At 44.3% G+C, this 25362-nt stretch overlaps 1 protein-coding gene across 1 annotated transcript in view; it reads right to left on the minus strand.

Annotated features, from left to right (window-relative positions):
* Window positions 1-499: 499 nt before the first annotated feature.
* Window positions 500-25362, minus strand: part of POU2AF2 (POU class 2 homeobox associating factor 2) — a 206545-nt gene continuing 181682 nt past the window's right edge. The window contains exons 4-5 of the mRNA XM_063943265.1: window positions 19151-19449; window positions 500-3167 (exon numbers count right to left, since the gene is read on the minus strand). Coding sequence (XP_063799335.1) covers window positions 2766-3167; window positions 19151-19449 — 701 coding nt within the window. The 3' untranslated portion in view covers window positions 500-2765. The remainder of the gene's footprint in view (window positions 3168-19150; window positions 19450-25362) is intronic.

A 25362-nucleotide genomic window follows, 5' to 3' on the forward strand; every position in this document is an offset into this window, starting at 1 on the left:
AGAGACCTGTTTGGTGGTCACCACAGAAACAGTCAGGGGCCATACCTTTGAAACCACCAGAGAGGCCTCCTACCCTGGTAATGACACCCTTGTGTAAAATACCCAGGACACTAAGGAATGGCGGGTACAAGAAGTACCCCTTGAGACATCCAGGGAGGCATAAAAATGCCCCAAAAAGATGGTTCCGCCCTGATTGCAGCTTCAGCATAAGCTGTAGCTATACCAGTTGCCCAGTTCCAGGATCATTTGGCCTCTCAGAAAATACCAAGAGGCTGCTTGAAAGAAAGTCAGATGTATGAGTATTCCCTAAGTTCTCCATGGAAAATATGTGTTTTAAAAGCATAACATTTTTTTACAGTGTGGGTTAAACACAAGTTAAACAAAGTGTCACAATGAATGTTTTATTATTTTTGTTTAGTAGTTTTACCTTGTGTGTTTATCCCAAATTATACAAAAAGAAGTCTTTGTTAGTAATAAGTTTAATTATGAAGTAGGCTTATCACTAGTATTTCGTTTTTTTTTAAAATAAAGATCAAAATAAAAAAGGTCTAATATTCAGTTCCATATATTCTGACAGGTTCTCAGTGAAGTAAAGTGGAGAGCTTATATATATCTTACCATATCATAGGGTCGCTAAGTATAAAACACAAGTTTTTTTGACACAAATATACAACTTGCAGCATTCAAGTTTCCTGTATGTAAAATCTATTTTATTCATTTTTCTTTATACATGACACTAATTTATTTTTCTCTCTTAAGGCAGTAACTTAGCTCAACACATATAGAACAGCTAAAGGCCACAGGATGAAAAAATGCTTAATATTAATTTAATTTACTTTTCTTCTTATTTTCTTTTGCTTAGTAAATTGATCTTACAAACTATTTTCCCATCAATGAATAAATAAAAATAGTGAGTTTTGAACAGTCTAGGGTTATTCATTTACAAAAACCTAAGAAAGCATGAACTCTAAATGCAGCCCTTCATCTTAGACCTATAGCTTAGGACAGAGGTTCTCAAACGTGGTCCTCAAGGCACCCCAACGGTCCAAGTTTTAAGTATATCCATGTTTGGCCACAGGTGACTTAAGTAGTGCCTCAGTCAATTTGATTTAACCATCTGTGCTGAGCTTTGGATAGACTTAAAATCTGTCCCGTAGGGGTGCCTTGAGGACCACGTTTGAGAACCTCTGGCTAAGCAGATAGTTATAGAGATTCCCTTTTGGCATAACATGATATATCACTTTGGGATTACTGTACATGTGTTCCATCTGTGTATAAGAGTAGGTTTTAATAAAAAGTAGTACGTATTTTATACTAGCTAACTTGTATTTTAGGTGTAAGTTCAGTAAGTGCACCATGTATTTGGGTATTATATCTTAGCAATTGTTTTCCATTTTCTTGTAAAGTTAAAGTATGTTAAAGCATGGGCGCCTATTATGAGAGTAATTTACTAATTGCAAAATTTGCAAATGCACAGGGGAAATAAACTGTATTTAAAAAAAATAAGCCTTTAAATTAACTTATATATAACTTATATATACAGTGACATATTTATAATGGGCGCAGGGTATTTAGTGCACATGGGCCCTGAGTCAAGGAGGGAACACAGCACACACCCTGCACCCATGTATTATACTTTCGTCTCTCGAGTCCTACATAGGCAATGCAGAAATAACTGGGAAAATGAGGAGGCTACCTTTTCCCCTACATTTGCATATGTGCAATAGAGAAGTCACTGAGCGCATACAGGGCCGCATGGAAAATCCCCGATGGGCCCTACTGCCTGGGCCACACCCATTTCTCTAGGGATCAGGTTCCAGACTGTGCTCTTGAATTATACCTATGTTACAGTATACTGTACAGGACTGTGGTGTATTTTCTACAGTGCATTTCCATTATTATTCTGGTACATTATCATGCATGCATTAGAAGTATATTTACTATATTTATTTACTTAGGTCCAGACCATGGGCTCACTAATGGTTAGGCAAGCATCTAAGCATGGGCCCCTACCACTGCATTTACCCCGGTGGGCCCTTCCGGTCCCAGTAAGACATTGAGCACATGGCAGAGCCACCATGTTCCTGCAGACTTCCACACGCGCAGTAGACTCCGACACAGAGACAGCATCTACTGCACCACAGGAGAGGAGAGTTCCTGCACAGAGCTTGCACATGGGCCTCCTCCTCTCTTAAACTGCCCCTGTATCTGTATAGATGTGTTGTTGCCGATTTTGGGAAGTGACCTTCTGCAAGTGGTTTATTTCCGGATTTAGCACCCAATGGGCATGCACCTATTGGCAAAAGCAGAAGGTCACTTTGAATTTAAATATTTACAACTTTTAGATTTTCTGTCATGAAATACTGCTGGTTTGAACCTCAATTATGTCTTAAAATAACATAATGTTTTTTTTGTTTTGTTTTTGGGTGTAATATAAATTGCATTCCTGTGTCACTACTAATTCCAGTAGATGGAGCCAAATGTTGCACACCTGCTTTCATCACCGTCTTGAGTCATTCATTTGTGTGCTTGTCACTCCAAACAGAAGCAATAATGTAAAAATAATTGCATGACTTCACAACTTATAATTTGCGCTGTAGACACACATTGTTGGAGATTAGTAAGGGACCCCTATTGCCCTGGTTATCTGTTAAGTGAACAATAATATGAACCACTTGCTATTGTTACTATGATCTATTGATGTATTACCAGAGCTATAATGATTGCACAGACCATTACATTTCGGCATTAAATAATATAGTTCTTTAGTAGCTTCTCCTAGCTTCATATGGTCCCCATACTGTGTTTGCATCATCCTTTGGCCAAGCGGTATTGTCTTGTAGAGAATTTGTCTCCGAGGAGTCCTCTGGAGATAGATGATGAACCATTTTGGGAGCAAGTTCATTGGTCACTGTCATAAATGGTGAGAAAGCATAGGAGGACGTGCTTGGGAAGCTGGTGGAATAATGCACATCATCCAGAGCATGCAATGAGTAAGACTGTGTCCCCTGTGTGGAAGAAGAGCCTCTGCTTGCACTGCGATAGTGAACAGCTCCATTTTCAGATGAGAGGCAATTTGTAGATGAGGATACAGTTTGTGAGGTGTCTGTGCACAAAGAATCCAACTGGTTTATTGTGTCGGGTACAGTCTGCTCCCACGAGTCTCTCTATGAAGCAAAATGAAATCAGCACATTAATTAACACTTACTTGTCCTGTGTATATAATAAGTATGGGTTACTACGAGGCATTTTCAGTCACATATACAGTTATGTACATACAGTATGTATTATATACATATTATGTAGGGGATGTAGTTAAATGTTTAACTGTATTATGTAATTAAACATGATAGTAAAGCCTCATGTGTAGAGTTATAATGCTGACACTGCTAACATGATTGAAGTAACAGTGATAATGCGTCAGCATTATCCCGTTGACATGACAGTGTCAACCTTTTATCTGCAATGCTACAGCTGCTTACTGGTATCACTTACCTTTTCTTCTTTATTTTCACTTGGTTTTATCATTAATATTATTATTTTTTTTAGCAAACTCTATGTTATATTGCTCCAAGAACCTAATTCATGTTTATACGCAATGCTGATGTTTTCGCAATAGAGTGATTATCAGCAGACTGCGCATGTGCTGCGATCGCATTGCATGCGCACCAAGTTACCTGTACAATGTGCTACCAGTGAGATTTTTAATGCAGGGTGATTGAAAGGAAGGGACTATTTGGGGGAGGAGGAAGCAGTTAGTTTCTCGGCTGTCGGGATCCTGGTGGTCAGGATAACGGTGCCGGAATCCCGACAGCCAAGGGAAACCCGGCGGTCAGAATCCTGACAGGGTCCACGCCACCCCCCCAAGGGGAAATAAATTAGTGTGGAGAGCTAAGCCCGCCACCGTGCCCAAAGCATGGCAAGCGCAGCAAGCTCATGAATGGACATGCCGTGCATGCTGTCAGGATCCCACCTGTTGGGATTCCAGCGTTGGTCTTATGACCGCCGGGATCCCGACCGTAGGGATCCCATACTGAATCCCAGGGAGGTAATGGGGTGTGGCGGCAAAAATGCAGGTGTGTCATGGCCGTTTTCAGGGCATGTATATGCCGTAAGCTGTGGTCATGTATGTACAAAAACATGGCACCAGCATCGCTACTGCCGTGTTCAGTTTGCGTAGCCATAGCAGTCGATGTTCCTCCTTATTGTGTATAGGCTGTGTATGTGTAAACAGTTATGAATGAGTTTGCAATGGTTCCATTGGGCATTTATCTTCTTCTCTGGGCAGCACCTTCACGTGCAATGATTAGCAATTCTGTAGCCTAAAAATTTGCAGGTGTGTAGGCAAGTGCGTACAAACATGAATTAGGCCCTAAATAATTAATTTTGTTTTATGCAATTTAGCCTGTTGTCATTGAATCTTAATATTTATTTATTTATTAACAGTTTCTTATAAAGCGCAGCAAATTGCGCTTTTCAGTTGGACACAATGATACAACAAAACTGGGTAATAAACCAACAGTCAGAGGTAGCTTACAATCTATAGGGAAATAGACATTGATACACAAGGAAAGGCACTATCTATTGCATATTTGTCCACCGGATTGCAAAGGTTCTAGGTGGGTTGCATGATATCACATCATAGCAATGATGAACCCATGTCAGAAAGAAGGGAAAGTGAAGAAAGAGAAAATATATGGAGGATATGTGCGTACTGTACAGTGGGGATATAATCAGATAGGATAGCTTATGAAGGTTGACTGAGCGGTTCTGGAATGTGATAAGCTAGCCTGAAGAGGTGAGTTTTCAGGGAACGTTTGGAGACTAGGGGAGAGTCTTATTGTGCGTGGTAGGGCATTCCACAGAGTGGGTGCAGCCCGAAGGAAGTCCTGCAATTGTGCATGGGAAAAAGTAATGAGTGTGGATGAGAGACGTAGATCTTGTGAAGATCAGAGAGGTCGGGTTGGGAAATATTTTGAGATGAGTGAAGAGATGTACATTGGTGTAGTATGGTTAATGCCCTTATGTGTGAGTAAAAGTATTTTATATTGAATACGGTAGAATACAGGTAACCAATGGAGGGACTTACAGAGTGGATCTGCAGACGATGAATGTTTAGCTAGGAAGATTAGCCTCGCAGCTGCAGTCAGAATGGATTGTAGTGGTGAGAGTCTCATTTTGGTAAGACCAGTAAGAAGACTATTGCAATAATCAATGCGGGAGATAGTGAGAGCAGGGATTAGAGTTTTTGCAGTGTCTTGTGTAAGGTATTGTCGTATTTTGGATATGTTTTTTAGATGCATGTAACATGATCTTGAGACATATTGAATGTGGGGAGCAAAGGACAGTTCTGAGTAAAGTATGACACCTAGGAAGCAAGCTTGTGGGGTAGAATTGATTGTTGAGTTCTCAACAGTGATAGAGATATCAGGTTGGTAACTACTATTGGCCGGTGGAAATATAAGTAGCTCTGTTTTGTAAATATTAAGTTAGAGGTGGCGAGATGACATCCAAGATGAAACAGCAGAAAGGCATTCAGTGACCCTGACCAATACAGATGTTGACAAATCTGGGGAGGATAAGTACAGATGATACTGAAATCCAAAAGAGCTGATTAATTTACCAAGAGAAGAGGTATAGATTGAGAAAAGCAGAGGACCTAAGACCGAGCCTTGTGGTACTCCAACTGGTAGGATAGGAACCAAGAGAGGACTGTGTCTTTAAGACCTAGGGATTGTAGTATTTGTATGAGAAGAAAATGGTCAACAGTGTCAAAAGCAGCAGAGAGATCTAGAAGAATAAGAAGTGAGTAATGGCCGTTGGACTTTGCAGTGACTAGATCATTCACTACTTTAGTCAGTGCTGTCTCTGTAGAGTGCTGGGAACAAAAGCCTGACTGAAGTGGGTCAAATAAATTGTGTGTTTTAAGAAAGTGTGTGAGGTGAGTGTAGGCAAGTCAGTGGCGCACGCAGGGGGTGTTTCCAAGTACCCAGAACCCCCCTAATGGACAAAAAAACTTCAGAGTCGGAGACAGCATTGTCTCCGCACCAGCCGCAGACCCCCGCGATCAGAGCTGCCTGCCACTTCCTGCCTGTTTGTGCTGCCAGCGCTTCCACATCAGGACACTGTGGCTTTACGTAAAGTAAAGGAAGCGCTGGCTGCTGATCCATCATCCCACCAATTGCCGGGCAGTGCGCAAGGGAAGAGAGAGGGAGGAGGCTCTTCACCGACCAGCAGCTAAGCCCGGCACCAAGAGTCACGGAGGAGACTCGCAGGTACACTGACCCTGGCGGGATAGAACGGGGAGCGGACGCCGGGCACGCTGACGGGATACAACACAGAGGAGGGCACAGGTATAATGGGTGCAGCGTAAACTGGGTCTTTAAGCCAAGTGCCCTGGAGAAGGCACAGCTGTGGTGGGCAGGGGACAGCATCAACAGGCGTCATGATGGCCAAGTTTACCACAAGTTTTTCAGTATTTTCCTACGGTATCTATAGAAAATATATTTTTTTGTAACACTGTTATCATGTCCAGTTTACTAATATTAATAGGGTGATACCATGATCTGCTGGAGTGCAGATCAACTTGTCTAATATAAAAAAAAAAAGTAGTAGTGAGGTCACCGCTTGACCTCACTACTACTTTTTTTTTTTTATATTAGACAAGTTGATCCGCACTCCAGCAGATCATGGTATCACCCTATTAATATTAGAACGATGGACATGATAACAGTGTTATAAAAAATATATTTATATATTGATTTGGAGAATGTAGGAAAGTGAATGCACTGGTTCACATAAATCATGGTATTGCAGTAGTATGGGGATAGGAACAGTGCTGCTGTTGTAGTGTGGGTGGAATGTAGTATTACTGTATTGAGGGGTTTGGATGTTATGTAGTGTGTAATACTCATCCAAAGGTGCAGCACTCTGTACAATGAACGGCACAAATGATTTGAGAGTACTGCGTGTTGTGCCGATCATTGGGGGTCATTCCGAGTTGATCGTAGCTGTGCTAAATTTAGCACAGCTACGATCATCTTTCCTGACCAGCACAGGGCTAGTCTGCCCCGCATGTCAGTCCGACCCCCCCTCGCAGAAGTGCAAAGGCATCACACAGCGGCGCTGCCTTTGCACTTCAGGAGTAACTCCCGGCCAGCGCAGCTTTAGCGTGCTGGTCGGGAGCTACTCCTCGCTCCCTGGCCAGCAGCGGCTGTGTATGACATCACGCAGTGGCTGCAGCCCGCCCCCCGTTCGGTCTGGCCATGCCTGCGTTGGCCGGACTGCGCCTACAAAACGGCTGCCAAACGCCACCGTTTCACCCCCTTCCGCCCATCGATCGCCTCTGCCTGTCAATCAGGCAGAGGCAATTGCTGTCCTGCTACGGCCTTCATCCATCCCGCAGGCGCACTACGGTGCCGGCGCATGCGCAGCATGGAGCCGATCACTCTGCTGCGTTAAAACGCAATGAGCGAACGGGTCGGAATGACCCCCATTGTACAGAGCCTTTGGATGAGTATGTCGATTTACATGTGAAAGCATCTGTCACAGATCTATCTGTTTTTTGAGTACTGGAGCCAAGCTTCATTAACACCATAATTTTGTGTGTCTATCTATCTATCTATCTATCTATCTATCTATCTATCTATCTATCTATCTACATGCCAATTACATGTGTGAGTGTATATATATATATATATATATATATATATATATATGGAAACCCCACCATAAAAATCCTGCGTTTGCCCCTGCAAGTCTCTCAAGTAGCTTGGAGAGGCATGGCAGCTGAGAGATGGGACGGTAGTTTGAGAGAGTGTTAGGGTCAGAATTTTGTTTTTTCTAAATAGGAGTAATCAGTGCATGCTTGAACAGTGAAGTAATGATACCAGTAGAGAGAGAGAGAGAGAGAGAGAGAGAGAGATTACAGATGTTAGTTAAGGTTGGGATGAGCACAGGAGACAGAGATTTACTTACTTCTGAGGGTATAGGCTCAAGAGGAGAGGTAGTAGAGTAGCAGGCTCAGAAGAGTGTTGACACTTCATCTACACTTGTGGGATCAAATGAGGAGAGAGTGCCAGGGGGGTTCAGGTAGAGAATTGAGCAGGTCACTGGCTGAGGAAAAGCATACCATTTCATCTCGGATCTCATCAATCTTGTCCTTGAAGTAGGATGCAAGGTCTTGCGCCTTGATAGTGGCTGGTGGGTTGGGTGAGGGAGGGTTCAGAAGTGATTTAAATGTATTAAAAAGTCATTTGGGGTTTTAGGCTTGAGCAGAGATAAGAGTTTGGAAATATGTTTGTTTGGCAGAGTCCAGGGCATTACTGTAAGAGTGGTAGACAGTCTTATATGTGAGAAAGTCACTAGGAATATGATATATACGCCACTAATGTTCAGCTTTGCATGAGAGTTTTTGTAGGTGTCTTGTTAATTTAGAGTGCCACGGTTGACATCTTGACCTACGTGGAGTGTGATGGGCATCTGGAGCCACTTGGTCAAGGGCTATTTCTAATCTGGTTCAGGTGTGATACAGCAGTCTCAGGAAAAGTAAATGCAGAATTAGGTGAGAGCAGTTGTTGCAGAGAGGTGGACAGTTCTTGAAAATTAATTGTGTTAATATTCTATGGGTTTGAGGAGGATTAGAGGACTTCAATGACTGAGTTTGAAGTAATGGTGGAGAGCATATGTGATACTCTGATATATCTAAATCTATATATATCTCCCCATTGGCCCTTAATGAGCCCAGCAACACAGAAGGGGTTAATACCCTCTCTCCTAGTCCCCGGATGATGTGAGCTGCAGCCCCCAAAAACACGGGGGGCACAAGGACCTGGGGATTCCCGATCGCCGCTGCACAGAGCGGGAAGCATCCGGGGATTTGATTTGAACGGTTTTTAAGGCGGGCCGCGAGGAGTCGTGAAGGCAGTGCTGAGGAGACCTCTGAACGGGACGGAGCTGCGCTGAGGAGAAGAGACGGAGCTGCACTGAGGAGAAGAGACGGAGCTGCTGCTGAAAGAAGGATCGCACCGCCGCTGAGTGGAGAGGAGCTGGGTTGAGCACTGCTGCCGGAAGCGCCGCTGTGAGGAGGAGAGGCGACGACGCTGAAGAGAGACGGGAGCCGTGACTGACGACGAGACCTGCCAGCCGCCACTAAAGAAGACACGCCAGCCGCTGCCAATGGGAACCCACCAGCCGCTGCCAAAGGGGCCCCGCCAGCCGCCGTGGAGGAGACACAGTGGCCGCTGTCAGAGGGAGACGGAGCCGCCACAGAAGAGACCTGCCAGCCAGCGCTACAAGGTAGAGAAGGGAGCTGTCGGGCGCTGTGGGGACAGAGCCACCATAGAGGTGGGAGCCGCTGCTGGGTTAATTGAGGCTGCTGAGGTGAGTGTTGCCGCCAAAGGGGAGCCGCACTGAGGGGACTGTAAATCGGCCAGTGATTGGGGAGCCCTAAGCTGCCGGCCGCAAATAAATAGTTAAAAGCAACTTCCTTATTGCTGCCCGCCGATCTGAGGGAGCAAGAGGGGTAAAGTAAAGTGGGGGTCACCCTGAGAGTCAGAAAAAGCAGCATTCAGGAACTTCTTCACCTCAATCCTCCTCACCTTTCCTGTCAGAGATAGTCAGCATCCAGATTGTTTATACTTCTCACTACAAATATTACAGCTCCAAAGGAGAGACAGAGGGAAAGTGTTATGGTTTCCGTGTACTCCAGCCCTAAACAGGGAAAGACAGTGAGCCAGGAGCAAGCTTTTCCTTAGATAGCTCAGACTGACAAATAGGATAAAGAGTCCAGCTGATGGTCGTCCTTCCATTTCCATTTGCTTGCTTTGCAAAGATATTGGCATATAATCAGTCATCGTGTGCACTGTAACTAACATCTGCTACTTGCATGCCAAGGGATTCCTGTCAACCATTTCTGCATTCCTGTTTCCTACTACTCCCACTAATCTGCTTGCTTTGAACTATAACCCGGTTTGTTTGTTTTTATAATGCACCACTGACTTTGCTTGAGAGACACTCAAAGTTTAGATACAGCCTATGCTAAAGCTAATTACTTCACTAACTGATTGCCATTGTAGGCTTAACTGTTATATGGTATAACCTGTACTGAGGGAACTATCTTTTATATCGTAATAGCCTTACTCAGAGCAAAACTGTGTAGCGTAGACTTTATAGCGCCAATGGGGATAAATGTTGGTAAATGTCATGAAAATATTAATTTCGCTGACTAATGTTACCTATGTACTGAATTTATTTCTTATACTTAAACTGTAAATGTTGTTACCTCATTATATCTAAGTTGAAATTAATAACGGTGAACACTCTTCCTGATCCAGCATAATAAAATTCTTAGTCACCGTCCAAACGTGTGGTGACTTGTGTTTGGGGTTGGGGTTCCTTGTTCCTCTGCCTAGGGTTTCAGCAGCTGATCCGGTCTAAGACGCGATCCCGGGTGAAAAATCCAGGTACGACCACCGACACCTACCTGAAACCACATTCTCAACAGATTGACCTGTTACACATGCAGGTAATAAGGTTGTGATCTGAGAGGGGGAAAGCGGTGTTAGTGAAGTCAGAAACTGAGCATAGTCTGGTGAATACTAGATCAAGGCAGTGGCCCTCCTGATGAGTAGAGGAGTCAGTCCATTGGTAGAGGCCGAGAGAGGAGGTTAGAGAGAGTAGTTTGGAGGCATGAGCAGCAGTTTTTGGACTATTAATAGCAATATTGAAATCACCATTGATGATTGTGGAGATGTCAGAGGATAGAAAGCGAGGGAGCTAGGCAGAAAAATCTTCCAGTAATTGTTTGGGTTGCCCAGTTGAGCGATAGATAGCTGCAACACACAGAGAGAAAGGAGTGTAAATCCTTATGGAATGTACTTCAAATGATGTGAATGTGAGTGATGGTACTTGTGGTAGAAAGATTGGAAAGTAATAATCCAACCCCACCTCCTTTACTGTTACCAGGCCTGGACAGTGCTGCAGGGGAGGCCGTATCTGATTGTGTGCAGGGCCGGAGCTTCCACTAGGCAGCTTTAGGCAGCTGCCTAGGGGCGCCGGGACCTAAGGGGGCGGCCTGCTACAGATGCCTGAAAAAGGTAGCGTGGTCCTACCTCCCACAACCGCCACAATTGCCCCGGCACTCATATCTTACAGTAGCCGTGACTGCCAAGCTCCCGTATTGCAGCCTCCACCTCCTGCTCCACCCGGCACAGGCAGTAACTTTGACAGTTCCTGGAGTTCTGGCTGAGGGTGACATGCGACGCTGCTCTTGATTCCAGGCACTTTCACAGACTACTCAGTCCCAACTCTGCATCGCAGTCCGCAGGTAAGGTGGCTTCACAGTGCACTCTCTGCATTTGATAAGGAAAGAGGGGGAGAACAGCAGTCGGGAAGAGGGTGGGGGGTGGAGATGAGCAACAGAATGCACACAGATAGTGGGGGGATAGAACAGCAGACATTTAACACAGTGGGGAGGGGGTGAGAGCAGCAGGCACACACACGGACTGGGGAGATGGGGAGAAGAGAGCAGCCATGCAATAGACTGGGGGTGGGGGAGAGCAGCAGCATGCCTTTCACCTGAAGGACGGGTAGGGGGAAAGGGCAGTAGGCAGAAGTTTTGCCTAGGGTGCCGAGAAACCTTGCACCGGCCCTGATTGTGTGAGCCATGTTTCTTTTATAGCAAGCAGATTGAAGTTGTTAGATATGAAGAGGTCATGTTCGGATGTTAATTTGTTACAACCAGAGTGTGCATTCCATAAGGCACATTTTAGTGATTTGGAGGGTGCAGGGAGACGTGATGTTTATGAGGTTGGCTGGATGTTTATATTGCTACAAATCAGGTGGGTGTGAGTGGGGCAAGTGATTGGGTCCTGGGTTTGGGGAAATGTCACCAGCTAAAAGCAGCAAGAGAGAGAGAGATAAATAAAGTTGGAGGTTTGTGAATGTTTTTTATGGTGTCTGGTTGTGGATGTTATTGCCAAAGTAGAGAGATAAGTAAAAATCTCATGAGTGTTAACAAGAGGGGAGTTAATAATTGAGGCAGCAATGTGTACAAAGGGGTGAGTAGCAGGGAGAATGAAGGATGTTTTTGTTTTAGAGAAAAAAACTGGAGTACAATGAAGAAAGTTAATTTGTGGTACATGGTTAATATCCACAATACCCACTTTTAAATGAATGTCTAAAGCTTTCCTCCATCCAGTTGAGGATGAGTATACCATATATACTATGTAGACAATAGTGATTGGACACTCATAGCAAATAGATCAATGAGATTTTATTGACATCAGTACTTTGTAGGTCCACCATGTGCAGTGATTACTGTAGACACCCTTCTTGGTAAACTGTCCATATGTTTCTGGACAAGAGCAGGCAGGATGATCTGCCATTCTACCTTAAGTACAGTAACAAACTGGGACACTGAAGAAGGTTGAGTCTGTCTAGAATGCACCCGTCACTCCAATTCATCCCATTGGTTAATGGGTTCAAGATTTGGAGCCAGAGCTGGCCAGTCCATCCGGTTTACCAAATTTTCTGTATACCAGACCAGCGTCGCCCTGGAAACATGACATTCGCAGCCTACAATGATCCTTTTTTCAAAATAGATTAGCTCCTTCCAGCAAACCATTTCATATTTTAGCAAATGATTTAATAAGTGCCCCTCTACCTGTTTTATACCTTCTTCTGCAGGGCACACCAGTGTGTGTGTGTGTGTGTGTGTGTGTGTGTGTGTGTGTGTGTGTCTGTGTGTGTGTGGAGGTGGGGGTGGGGGGATCCAATCACTTTTGTCTACATAGTGTAATATCTACAGCAAAGTACAATTGGATACAATGATCTGCACTATGCTAGCACTTTATTTGTCTCTACGTGAAACTCCTGCAGTATAAGAATCAACAGTAGCCCAGGTGACATCTATGTTGCTCATGCAACCACTATAGTACAATGCTGAGAGTTTGTACAATGTCTAACCTTCCTTTTAAAAAGAGTGAGTTTGCATGTGCTCTTTTATGAACCAAGGCATTAGTTCATTACACACTATTATTGCTCTTTTACCATCCACATATTTCTGAGAATTTAAGAACACCACTGGACAAATTGACCTGAGTATTTCATTCCCTGTAGACGAAAGACAGCACTGGAACCTTTCACCCTACTCTTTGTCTTTTGTTCTATAGTCATGCACATCTCCACTCCATGACTTAAATGACATAAGTACAGTATCTGCATTCTCGTACACTGTCAACATTTTGATTATCAATAGCAAAAGTGTCAACGAATTCTATGTATCGCCCATGCAGACCAAGGAAAACACTTGTTTAGCCATTAGTTAAGGGTAATTGAATAGCACAATATAACTATACAGGGTGCACAATTACAATGTTTGGGTACACTCAGGATAGCCTGGGGTAGCACACACTGTAAATATGGCTTACATTAGACTGAGATAATGTTGGATATAGAGTGTAGTTGAGGCTGTAAAGGGGAAAATGGCACATAAAAGCACTTAAGTTCTCATGTGATGGACCAAAACCCTGCACTGAAAGCACATACAGCTCTCCACCAAAACACCAGAAACAACTTATTTGGTGGAATTTTGGTTCCCAAGTGTAAATAACTGCTAACTCTTGTTGAAAAGGTCAAATTCACCATTATACAGTCAAACTAAAATAAATAATTCCCTTGCTGTTTCTCAGGAACTATTATGATTAATGAAATAAGAATGCAATTGCAACATGCTGAATAACAGTAGGGGACTTCCTGGTGGCAAGGCCCTTCCCTTAGACAAAAGGAAACTATTGTCCATTGCTGGTCAGATGAATCACTATTAAAGCAAATACTTTATACAAAAAGTTAATAAATGTTAACAACAAATATAACATCAAATATAACATCAATATTTGAGAAGTATATTTGTTTAAAATGTAGCAGTGGAGGACAGCATACCTAAATACTGTTCTTACATACATTGTTCATTCCTAAATTAGGGCTCTGGTCCACCAGCCTGCCCACATATATCTCTACCCAGGAGGCCAATAACCTGAGAAATATGTCATATCCACAGTGATAAATGGGTACCACATGTACCTGCCACTGGGGGATACAATATGATATCCCAGCAGATGGGATGCCGGTTGTCACTATACCGACAGCGGCATCTCGTCTGCCAAAATCCCAGCAGTGAGTCCCCTCGAGGGATCATTACACTCACCATACATCAGGCCCGGTGGCTCGCTTCGCTCACCACAGGTTCTATTCCCACTCGGTTGGTGGCATGGACCCACCAACTGAGTGGGAAAACCAAGCATTTTCCGGGATTCCGGGCTTAGGTATTTCCCAGCTGTCAGAATTCCGGCATCGGTCTCCTGAACACTGGGATCCCAACAGCCGGTATATTGACTGCATTCCCCTACTGGTACGTCCACAATGAGAAGTGCCATGTGTGCCCCCAAGATCGTTCCCATACTCCCACAGATACCTGGCACTACATGATGTCCTCAAATTGCTCGTAAGTTGTGAGGTATGGAACAGCCATTACATTTTCTAAGCACTTATAGCACAATTACTTAATTGCAGATTTACTGCCACAATGAGACCCATGATTACACAATACTATATATTTATTATGCAAACCCATCTACATTGTACATTTTGCAGAGTAGCATCCACACTGTACAAGTTTGGCAACACTGTACAAGTCTATCCCCAATGTAACACTATAACTAGCAGCAACATTGGAGCATTAATTCACTTAAGAAGTTTGAATGCAATCAGCCTCACCTCCAGAGGGAACCCCATAGCAGATGCTGATAATGTAACATGCCATCCAGTAGTCCATATTTTATTGAGACTGTCTCAATTAGCAGCCCAGAATAATTTCTGTCTGTATGAGAATGCGAGCATAAATTTAGTGGGTCTGGGTGTATTTAGGCTATGATCATGTTTTGGGTGGGGGTTGCCATGGTTTTAGTGGATCATGGGAGGAGCTAAATTATATCTCAAATTTGAGTTTAAAAATTTTGAGTGGTATACAGAAAATCTTCTATCTGTCATACCGTAACAAATTAATAAATATGAAAACTTCCGCTCTCATTAGAAGTAGTGATGTGCGGCTCTTTAGAGATACAAACCCATGCAAATTTTGCAGTCCTGAACAGAACAGAGTCTCGGTTCTGTTCTCCTGAGAAGATTTGGTCCAAACCGAGTCCCGGATTGGATCTTCCCGTGGTTCGGAATTTTGATTTTCAAATCCAATTGCGGGTCTCAGATTACATGATTTTTATGTCTTTTATCCATTTTCAAGAAATCCAAAACTCAAGAATCGATTTTAAATCCGAAATCCGATCCAAAACACTTAAGGGGTGGTTTTACAAAGCCAAAACCAAAACACGACGATGAACTCAGAACCAAAACCAAAAACACGAGACTCTGCACACATCGTTAATTAGAAGCACAAATAAATGTAACCACCATTATCGGAAGTATAGCAATGGCCATGAAGTGATTAATGTGTACTGCTAACAGCGCTTTTATGGGGAGGTGTTTGACTGTAGCCATGTGGAAAACTAAGTAGGATGTTACCATGGTGATGGGGACAATGCAGCAGGACCTATGTAGCACCACACTAACAATATATAGAGGGACTTGAACCTTTGTGAGTTGGAGAAAATACAAGAAGACTGGTACAAGGATTGAAAGGGAAGCCTGGCAGTGCCTAGCTTGCTCTATAAATACATCAGTTGATAGTCTGTCTGCGATGCAGTCTGGGGGCATTAGGTATGCTATGCTGGCATCCGTGAACCCGTTGGTCAGTATACCGATGCCCGAATGCAGGCAGCGGGGTGAGGGCTAGCAAGCCCCTTGCGGGATCGCTGCGCTTGCCATGCTGCAGGCTCAGTGGCTTGCTGCGCTCACCACAGGTTTTATTCCCACACTATGGGTATCGTGGACACCCACGAGTGAGAATAGCCCCTGTAAGCCAGGATTCCGGCTATCAGCAATGTCAGTGGTCGGGATTCCGGCGTTGGTATCCTGACCACCGGGATCCCGACTGCCGGCAATTTAACTGTATCCCGTCTGGGGCATAGTGTATGAAGGCAATCTCTGAGGAGCCAGTGTATGAGGAGTCAGATGTAGCTAGCAGTAGGTGTGATCTGACAAGTTTGTATCCACATCCTGTACCCAGCTGACATACCTGGGAATCTGGACAAAGCAGTTTCAGGGAATGCAGTAATGGGAAACTTTGGATAAGGAGAGAGCAGTACTAGGCAGGGATATCTCAAGAAAGAGTTGTCTTGTGTACGTATATGGTGACAAAGGATACTGATTTCTGCTGGTTTCCGAATGCAGCCTACATTTCCACAGTAAAAGTAAAACACATACACAAACACAACTGGTCCTGGTCAACATAAGTATACAAAAGGCCATAGTGGTATCCCTGAGCCAAACTCTAATTAATCCCCTTTACTTTCAAGAAATAAAAATATGGCTGCCATGGCTGATTTTATCTGTAGGTGAAGCTACAGATGTGTCCTTATACACGGGTATAGTATGGTATGCCGGTGGCTGGACTCTCGGCGGCCAACATACCGGCGTAGGAATCCCGACCACCGGCATACCGACAGCTGTGCAAGCACAAATGAGCCCCTTGAGGGCTCGCTGTGCTTGCCACGCGGCGGGCACGGTGGCACGCTACGTGCGCCACGCTATTTACTCTCCCTCCAGGGGGGTCGTTGACCCCCAAGAGGGAGAAAAGATGTCGATATGCCGGGTGTCGGGATTCTGGCGCCAGTATACTGTGTGCCAGGATCCCGACAGCCGGCAAACTGAAGACCACCCCGAATACACCTAGTCTCAACACACCATATGGCACAAGATGGCTGGCGTGAGGGAGACTGTCGAGTGGTGTAGCGCATCAACTTTTTCTTTAAATTTGCATCTGAAGATGCAATTAAACACTACTCAATGTGAACCAGAAACACTGGTCTGCGATTTCAACTGCACAGTAATTAGTTTCTTCAGGGCTGCCATCAGAAGTTATGGGGCCCGGGATTGACAAAATAGACAGGGCCCCTCCCTCCCCCAAAAAAGATTCTGCCGCACTGCTCCACCCCTATATGATGTCATACATTTTGACATTACATATAGGTGTTGCAGACCATCAGAAGCGGTTTACAGAGAGCTGATGCGAAGATAAGGCTTGTTTTAAGAAGTCCTCCTTGCGCATCAGACTTCTGTTGATTCACAGACTGGTGCAGCTCTACAACTTTTGGCGGAAGGAGCCAGGGATGGGCCCCCCTCTCTGTAAGGGCCTGAGACACCAGTTCCCACAGTCCCCCCTGATGGCTGCCCTGAGTTTCTAACATGTAAAGAGTTGCTGATAAAGCCCAGCAGAACTTGGCATGACAGAAAGCCGCGGATACTGCATCATAGCACTTCGTATACAGATTCAGACTCATAAGCACAAAGATGTACTAGTGTCAGATATCAAATTAATCAGTGCCGTCTCGTGTAGTGGTTTTGTCGCATCACATTGCAACTAAGATACACATTTCAGCAAAAAAAGATGCTCAAAACAAGTTGAGTCACCTGGAACCTGGCGCACCTGGGTGGTAATAAAATAAAATAAGTGGAAAAAGAAAAACGGAGTGAGGAGTATATAGCATAAAATTGAACTCTCTCACCCAATGCAGAGGAACTCTTTAGGAGTACATACGTGTCCTTATACAGTATTGCTGGAGTTGCACAAAACAACCGTACTTAGGGGGTAATTCAGAGTTGATCGCAGCAGCAAATTTGTTAGCAGTTGGGCAAAACCATGTGCCCTGCAGGGGGGGCAGATATAACATGTGCAGAGAGAGTTAGATTTGGGTGGGGTATGTTTAAACTGAAATCTAAATTGCAGCGTAGAAATAAAACAGCCAGTATTTACCCTGCCCAGGAACAAAATAACCCACCCAAATCTAACTCTCTCTGCACATATTATATCTGCCCACCCCCCTGCAGTGCACATGGTTTTGCCCAACTGCGAACAAATTTGCTGCTGCGATCAACTCTGAATTACCCCCCAAGTACGGTTGTTTTGTGCAACTCCAGCAATACTGTATAAGGATACGTATGTACTCCTAAAGAGTTCCTCTGCATTGGATGAGAGAGTTCATTTTAAGCTATATACTCCTCACTATGTTTTTCTTTTTCCACTTATTTTTCCTTTCTCTTGTTACTTTTATCAAAAAGTAATCTCACGTATGTAACTATTGCTTTAAATTTAGCTCTCGACCCCTTTGTGACCGAAACACCTGAACATCTGCTTTCCCTCCCAGGAGAATAAAACATAACAACATCTGTATCAGTTTTAGCGTAATATCTGTACAATTAATACTTTTTACTGCTATTTACTGTATAAGTGTTAACTGAATGTCTGGCTCTAGATGGCAGCGTCTATTTAAAAAAAAGATTAAGGAAAACAGCACCGATGATGCCTGGCAACTAGGAAATGTATAAAATGAAGCAAACCTCTTGTATTTAATAATCTAATTCATTTCTATTCAGTATCTTCTGTAACATACAGTAACTGGATATTGTATGAATTTAAGCAGCTTCTAACATTATCCAATATATTGGGGTCTGGGACTCCAGGTCGACAACAAAAAGGTTGACACACCTTAGGTCGACGTCAATTGGTCGACACCTTATGTCGACATGGACAAAATGTCGACATGGACAAGGTCGACATGGAAAAAGGTCGACATTAATTTTTTATGTTTTTTTGGTGTCGTTTTCTTTGTAGAGTGACCGGGAACCCCAATTAGTGCACCGCATCCCCTCGCATGGCTCGCTTCGCTCGCCATGCTTCGGGCATGGTGCCTTCGCTCCACTTCGCTCGGCACAGATTACCGTTCCAATCGTAGTCCACGTGGATCGTGAAGTATGAAAAGGTTCCAAAAAAGAAAAAAATTGTGAAAAACTCATGTCGACCTTTTTCCATGTTGACCTTGTTCCTGTCGACCTTTTGTCCATGTCGACCTAAGGTGTGTCGACCAATTGGCATCGACCTAAGGTGTGTCGACATTTTTGTTGTTGACCTGGAGTCCGGATTCCATATATTGGACATACTAACACACCCAGTGTTAAGTAATATTACTATCTTGCTTACCAATAAATAATGAGATGGGTCTCCAGAGAAGTGAGGTAGGAGTGGTGGCAGCGAGGAGGCACTGAACAAGGAGCTGCTGGCTGATGTTATCGATGGGTTTCTATAGTCGCCGATAGAATCAGTGAAATAGGGATCCAACAATGGTGGGTAGCTCTGCACGGATGCAGGATCACATCCTAGTGACTTTGGGCCCAGAGATGAAGAGTAGATTTCATTTGAGTACTGCTTTGCTGCATGGAACTCAGATTCAGGAAGGAAAGATCTTCTAACACCATAATAACTGGATAGTACTGGTGAACCTAGCAGAATAATAATAATAATAATAATCATCATCACCATCATCATCATCATCATCATCATTATAAAAATAAATGGATGTTTGCAGGCTACAATATCATGAAAATAATAATAATACAATGAAAAAGAATGTAGCTCCACTATTTGACCATGGAATTTTGATTTTAATAACAAAAGCAATTCTGCAATAATGCAAACAAAATAGGTATTATAACAAGCGGTAAACCCAGATAAACACAAAGGTATGATCCAAAAATGTCAGATAAAAAAAAAAAACATTGACTCAAATCTCAACTGGTTCACCAGAAGTCGAGGGAACATAACACTTTAAAATACATAATGGGGGTAATTCCAAGTTGATTGCAGCAGGAAATTTTTTAGCAGTTGGGCAAAACCGTGGGGGTCATTCCGAGTTGTTCGCTCGCAAGCTGCTTTTAGCAGCTTTGCACACGCTAAGCCGCCGCCTACTGGGAGTGAATCTTAGCATAGTAAAATTGCGAACGAAAGATTCACAATATTGCGAAAAGACTTCTCTGTGCAGTTTCTGAGTAGCTCGAGACTTACTCTGCCAGTGCGATCAGTTCAGTGCTTGTCGTTCCTGGTTTGACGTCACAAACACACCCAGAGTTCGCCCAGACACTCCTCCGTTTCTCCAGCCACTCCCGCGTTTTTCCCAGAAACGGTAGCGTTTTTTCACACACTCCCATAAAACGGCCAATTTCCGTCCAGAAACACCCACTTCCTGTCAATCACATTACGATCACCAGAACGAAGAAAAAACCTCGTAATGCCGTGAGTAAAAAACCTAACTGCATAGCAAATTTACTTGGCGCAGTCGCACTGCGGACATTGCGCATGCGCATTAGCGACTAATCGCTCCGTTGCGAGAAAAAAATAACGAGCGAACAACTCGGAATGACCCCCCATGTGCACTGCAGTGGAGGCAGATTTAACATGTGCAGAGAGAATTAGATTTGGGTGTGGTGTGTTCAATCTGCAATCTAATTTGCAGTGTAAAAATAAAGCAGCCAGTATTTACCCTGCACAGAAATAAAATAACCCACCCAAATCTAACTCTTTCTGCTTATGTTATATCTGCCTCCCCTGCAGTGCACATGGTTTTGCCCAACTGCTAAAAAAATTCCTGCTGCGATCAACTTGGAATTACCCCCAATGACAAGAGTTCTCCTTTAAACTTTGCTAAATACAGTATTGTTAAAGTACTAGGGGCATATGTAATAGGATCTGAGTTTATTGGAGGTGTGGGATGCCTTGTAAATGATTGCCATTTAAAAAAAACGATAGAGATCATCTGGCACCCCGCACCCCTGGCAAACTTGGACCCTATTACCAGGGGTGTATTTAGGGGTCCGAGCGCCCCTGGCAAAGTAAAGGACTAGTGCCCCCCCCCCATATTTGAAATAGGGAAGGCACGTGTGCCAAAAAAGGGCCATGTTGCCCAATTCAAATTACACCACAATAGTGTGCCTTACTCACATTACACAGCACAGTAATGTACAGTACATTGGGGGTAATTCCAAGTTGATCGCAGCAGGAATTTAGTTAGCAATTGGGCAAAACCATGTGCACTGCAGGGGAGGCAGATTTAACATGTGCAGAGAGAGTTAGATTTGGGTGTGGTGTGTTCAATCTGCAATCTAATTTGCAGTGTAAAAATAAAGCAGCCAGTATTTACCCTGCACAGAAATAAAATAACCCACCCAAATCTAACTCTCTCTGCACATGTTAAATCTGCCTCCCCTGCAGTGCACATGGTTTTGCCCAATTGCTAACTAAATTCCTGCTGCGATCAACTTGGAATTACCCCCATTATTCACGTTGTGCTACACAGTAGTACCAGGGGCATCTCTGGAGAGGAGGGGACCCGTGTGCAGACTCCATGTTTGGGCCGCTTCCTCTCTTGTAGCCGTCACTGCTGCTGCTAGCGCTCTGAGCATTGTAGACTCTGGCACAGTGCCAGAGTCTACAGCGCATGCGCAGGACTCAGAAAAATGACGCCACCGCGCCATTTTTAAAAAAAAGTCCTACGCATGCGCTGTAGACTCTGGCACTGTGCCGGAGTCTCTAGTGCTCAGTTCGCTAGCAGCAGCGGTGACGGCTACAGGAGAGGAGGAGGCCCACACACAGTCACTGATGGACTCTGGAAAGTTAAGTATAGGAAAAATGGGTGCAGTGTGTGCGGTGTGGGCCCCCCTGGACTCAGGGGCACGTGTGCACCACACACACTGCACCCATTATAGATACGCCACTGAGTACTACCCCTTATACACATTATGCCACACAGTAGTGCCCATATATGGGAAGGCGTGCACGCTCCTGTGAAAGTGGGTGTAGCCTCACAATTTTATATTATGATATCAAGCTATAAATATATAATCGCACCCCCTACACATGCACACACACAATACCCACAGCAGTTCTCCTTACACATAATGTCCCGTGTATAGTGTCAGATGCACATAATGTCCCCCAGTATAGTGCCAGTTCCACATAATGACCCCAGTAGTGCAGTGCCCGATACACATAATGCCTCGGGGTATAGTGCCAAATACACATTTGCCCCCACAGTTCCAGATACACATACAGTATGCTCCCACAGTACCAGACACTCATATGCCCCCACAATGCCGGACACTCAAATGCCCCCACAGTGCCAGATACACGTATGCCCCCACAGTGCCAGATACACGTATGCCCCCACAGTGCCAGATACACATATGCCCCTACAGTGCCAGACACACATATTCCCCCATGTTGATTTTACTATTAAAGGCAGCACTTTTAGGAAGATTCACTTTCAGAGGCAGCAGCTATCCCCCCACCCCCATGTAGTTCCTCAACAGCAGGGATGCCCATTAATGATCAAAGAATGAGGCAACAGCCACTATAATTGGCACCGGGGTCCAGCACCACACCACAATACAGACAAGAAACTCTACATACTGTAAACTACACCTCCCAGCAACCGCTGCTGCATGCTGTGATCGTTACTGGGCATCCATGCTGGTGAGGAACTACACGGGGGTGGGGGGATAGCTGCTGCCTCTAAAAGTGAATCTACAGTACCTACTGCCCGTGGGTGGCACCTCTGTATGGCGCCCCTCCTTGACTGGCGCCCCTGGCGAGTGCCATCCTGGCCAATAGGAAGATACACCCCTGCCTATTACCCTTGCTGCTGCATTCACAGCATTACTACCTTGTCCACAAGAGGTTTTGCATGCCATCCTGTACATGTATTTACCCCATCATATTGTTGGTTTTACCATGTACTTCCACACCATTGTATGCTATACCTGTATGCTATGCTTCCACTATTTGCACACCTGGCCAGCAGTAACCTATGCAGCACACCCCAGATGGCCGCCTTGGATAGATGTGCCACACGTGGATCTATTCATTCAGGTCACACATGTCAGTCCATCCATATATGCCTTGGTTCCTTGTATGGCTCATCTCCCACAGTGTATCCTTCGTAGTGTGCCCATCATGGCTTCCTCACTTGGTATGCTCGTGGATGGGATGAAAAATACATGGACCTTACAGTTTTATTGGGACCTACTCCTAGCATTGGGATGCTACAACCACCCATTTTGTGTCATCTCTTCAAGGGGTGACCTTACCCCACCCAGGGTAATCCTACATAGTGCATCCAATATGGCTGCTTCACCTGGTACCTTTCGTGTTTGGAATATATAACCCGGGGAAGTTATTACCTAAAAATGTCTGCACCAACCCGGCATTATGCTTATTTTGATCTCTAGGTTTTTGTTGTTTTTTTTATTATTTCTGTGTGTTCTTTGTACTTGCTGTTATTCTGAACTCTTTTTACATTGTACTGTGTTTCTGATGTCTGTAAAAGGGATTTTGAGATCTGCTGTAGAAAACTGCTATATAAATAAAGATTTTATCTAAAAAAGATTTGTCACAGTTTTTCAGTAGACACTTGCCAGATTGCAGCGAGCTGGAAACAGCCCTCCACACCTTTATTGCCGACCACCCTTTTCAAGGATATGGTAAGTTTACAAGATGGAATTTATGTCAAGTATTAACCGCAACACTTCTCTGTCTTTTTCTAAAACATGGGACCTCATATTTTTAAATTCAACCCTCATTAGCTTAATGGTTTGAGTGTTTGCCCCTCTACAGCTCTTCCAGTCTGGATCTATAACCCCCCTCCCCTTTTTCCCTGGCTGCCTTTTCCTCATAGAGATTGCCACGCCGCATCCTAGGTTTTCAACCTTAATAAATAAACCATTACATCTTTAATTCATTTTGATTGGCCCATAATTGAGGCTTTTCTGTTCTCTTTATACCATCCACAATTTTATTTGTTGCTGTATCTAATTTCCTCTGGTAACTGCATGTTCTATTTTGTTTTTATTTTTTTCCTGTACAATATTTCTGTACTAATTGTATCGCCTGATAGTCTTTAAAAAAAAAAAAATCTAGCCAGTTGTTAGACACTTCGCAGAGAGAGGCCACAATTTGGCCTCTTTCAAACATACGACATTGATCACATTCCATTTTCCTTAAGAGGTGGAGACAGGGCAAGTAGACTAACCTGAACACTATCAGCCAATACAGACTGAATGACAAAATTTCATGGAACATATTTATTTAATTAGTGTCTCACTACTTTCAGATATTCCGAGTTGTTCGCTCGCTAGCTGCTTTTAGCAGCATTGCACACGCTAGGCCGCCGCCCTCTGGGAGTGTATCTTAGCATAGCAGAATTGCGAACGAAAGATTAGCAGAATTGCGAATAGAAAATTCTTAGCAGTTTCTGAGCAGCTTGAGACTTACTCCTACACTGTGATCAGCTCAGCCCATTTCGTTCCTGTTTGACGTCACAAACACGCCCTGCGTTCCGCCAGCCACTCCCCCGTTTCTCCAGACACTCCCGCGTTTTATCCTGGCACGCCTGCGTTTTTTCCGCACACTCCCAGAAAACGGTCAGTTTCCGCCCAGAAACACCCACTTCCTGTCAATCACACTCCGATCACTTCAACGATGAAAATTCTTCGTTCGGACGTGAGTAAATCTACTAAGTTTTGAGTTAAAATACTTAGCGCATGCGCACTGCGTACCATGCGCTTGCGCATTTTTGCTTAATCGCTCCGTTGCGAAAATCGGCAAGGCCATTAGACAGCAGAAGGATCTGGTTAGGGTTATCAGTGAGAGGAGAGAGCATAGAGGGATGGGGGACATGATAGTGAACAAAGTGCACATGACAGTTTGGACAGTGAGGAAGGGGGATATGAGAGGCTGGGCAGCAAGAAATTGGTGCATGAGACCCTGGGCAGTGAGGAAGGAGGGTATGGCAGGCTGGGCAGCAAGGAAGGAGGCATTACAGGCTTGGCAAAGAGGAATGGGGCATGACAGGCTGGGCAGCGAGGAAGGAGGCATGACAGGCTGGGCAACACGGAATTGGTGCATGAGAGGTTGGACAGTGAGGAAGGGGTGCATGAGTGGCAGGGCAGGGAGGAAGGGGTGCATAAGAGGCTGGACAGTGAGGAAGGGGTGCATGAGTGGCAGGGCAGGGATAAAGGGCTGCATAAGAGGCTGGACAGTGAGGAAGGGGTGCATGAGAGGCAGGGAAGGGAGGAAGGGGGGCATGAGAGGCTGGGCAGCAAAGAAGGAGGACATGACAGGGTGGGCAGTGAGGGAAGGAACTGATGGCTGTATTACCAAATTGTCAATAGTATAGGTAAAGTGTTTCTTGGGTATGATGTTTTAAAGGAGCTAATGAGTCACTTTCATTTATATGATACTGGAAGTGTCTTCTTTATGGGAAAGAGGACCGTACTTTTAGGTTAGCTACACAATAACTTTTATAGTCCACCTTTTTATTATAAGTACAACTGGCGTTGATATCATTGTAATCATCTTGCTTT

The sequence above is a fragment of the Pseudophryne corroboree genome, chromosome 10 (genome assembly GCF_028390025.1).
Source record: "Pseudophryne corroboree isolate aPseCor3 chromosome 10, aPseCor3.hap2, whole genome shotgun sequence".
Taxonomy (NCBI): Eukaryota; Metazoa; Chordata; class Amphibia; order Anura; family Myobatrachidae; genus Pseudophryne; species Pseudophryne corroboree.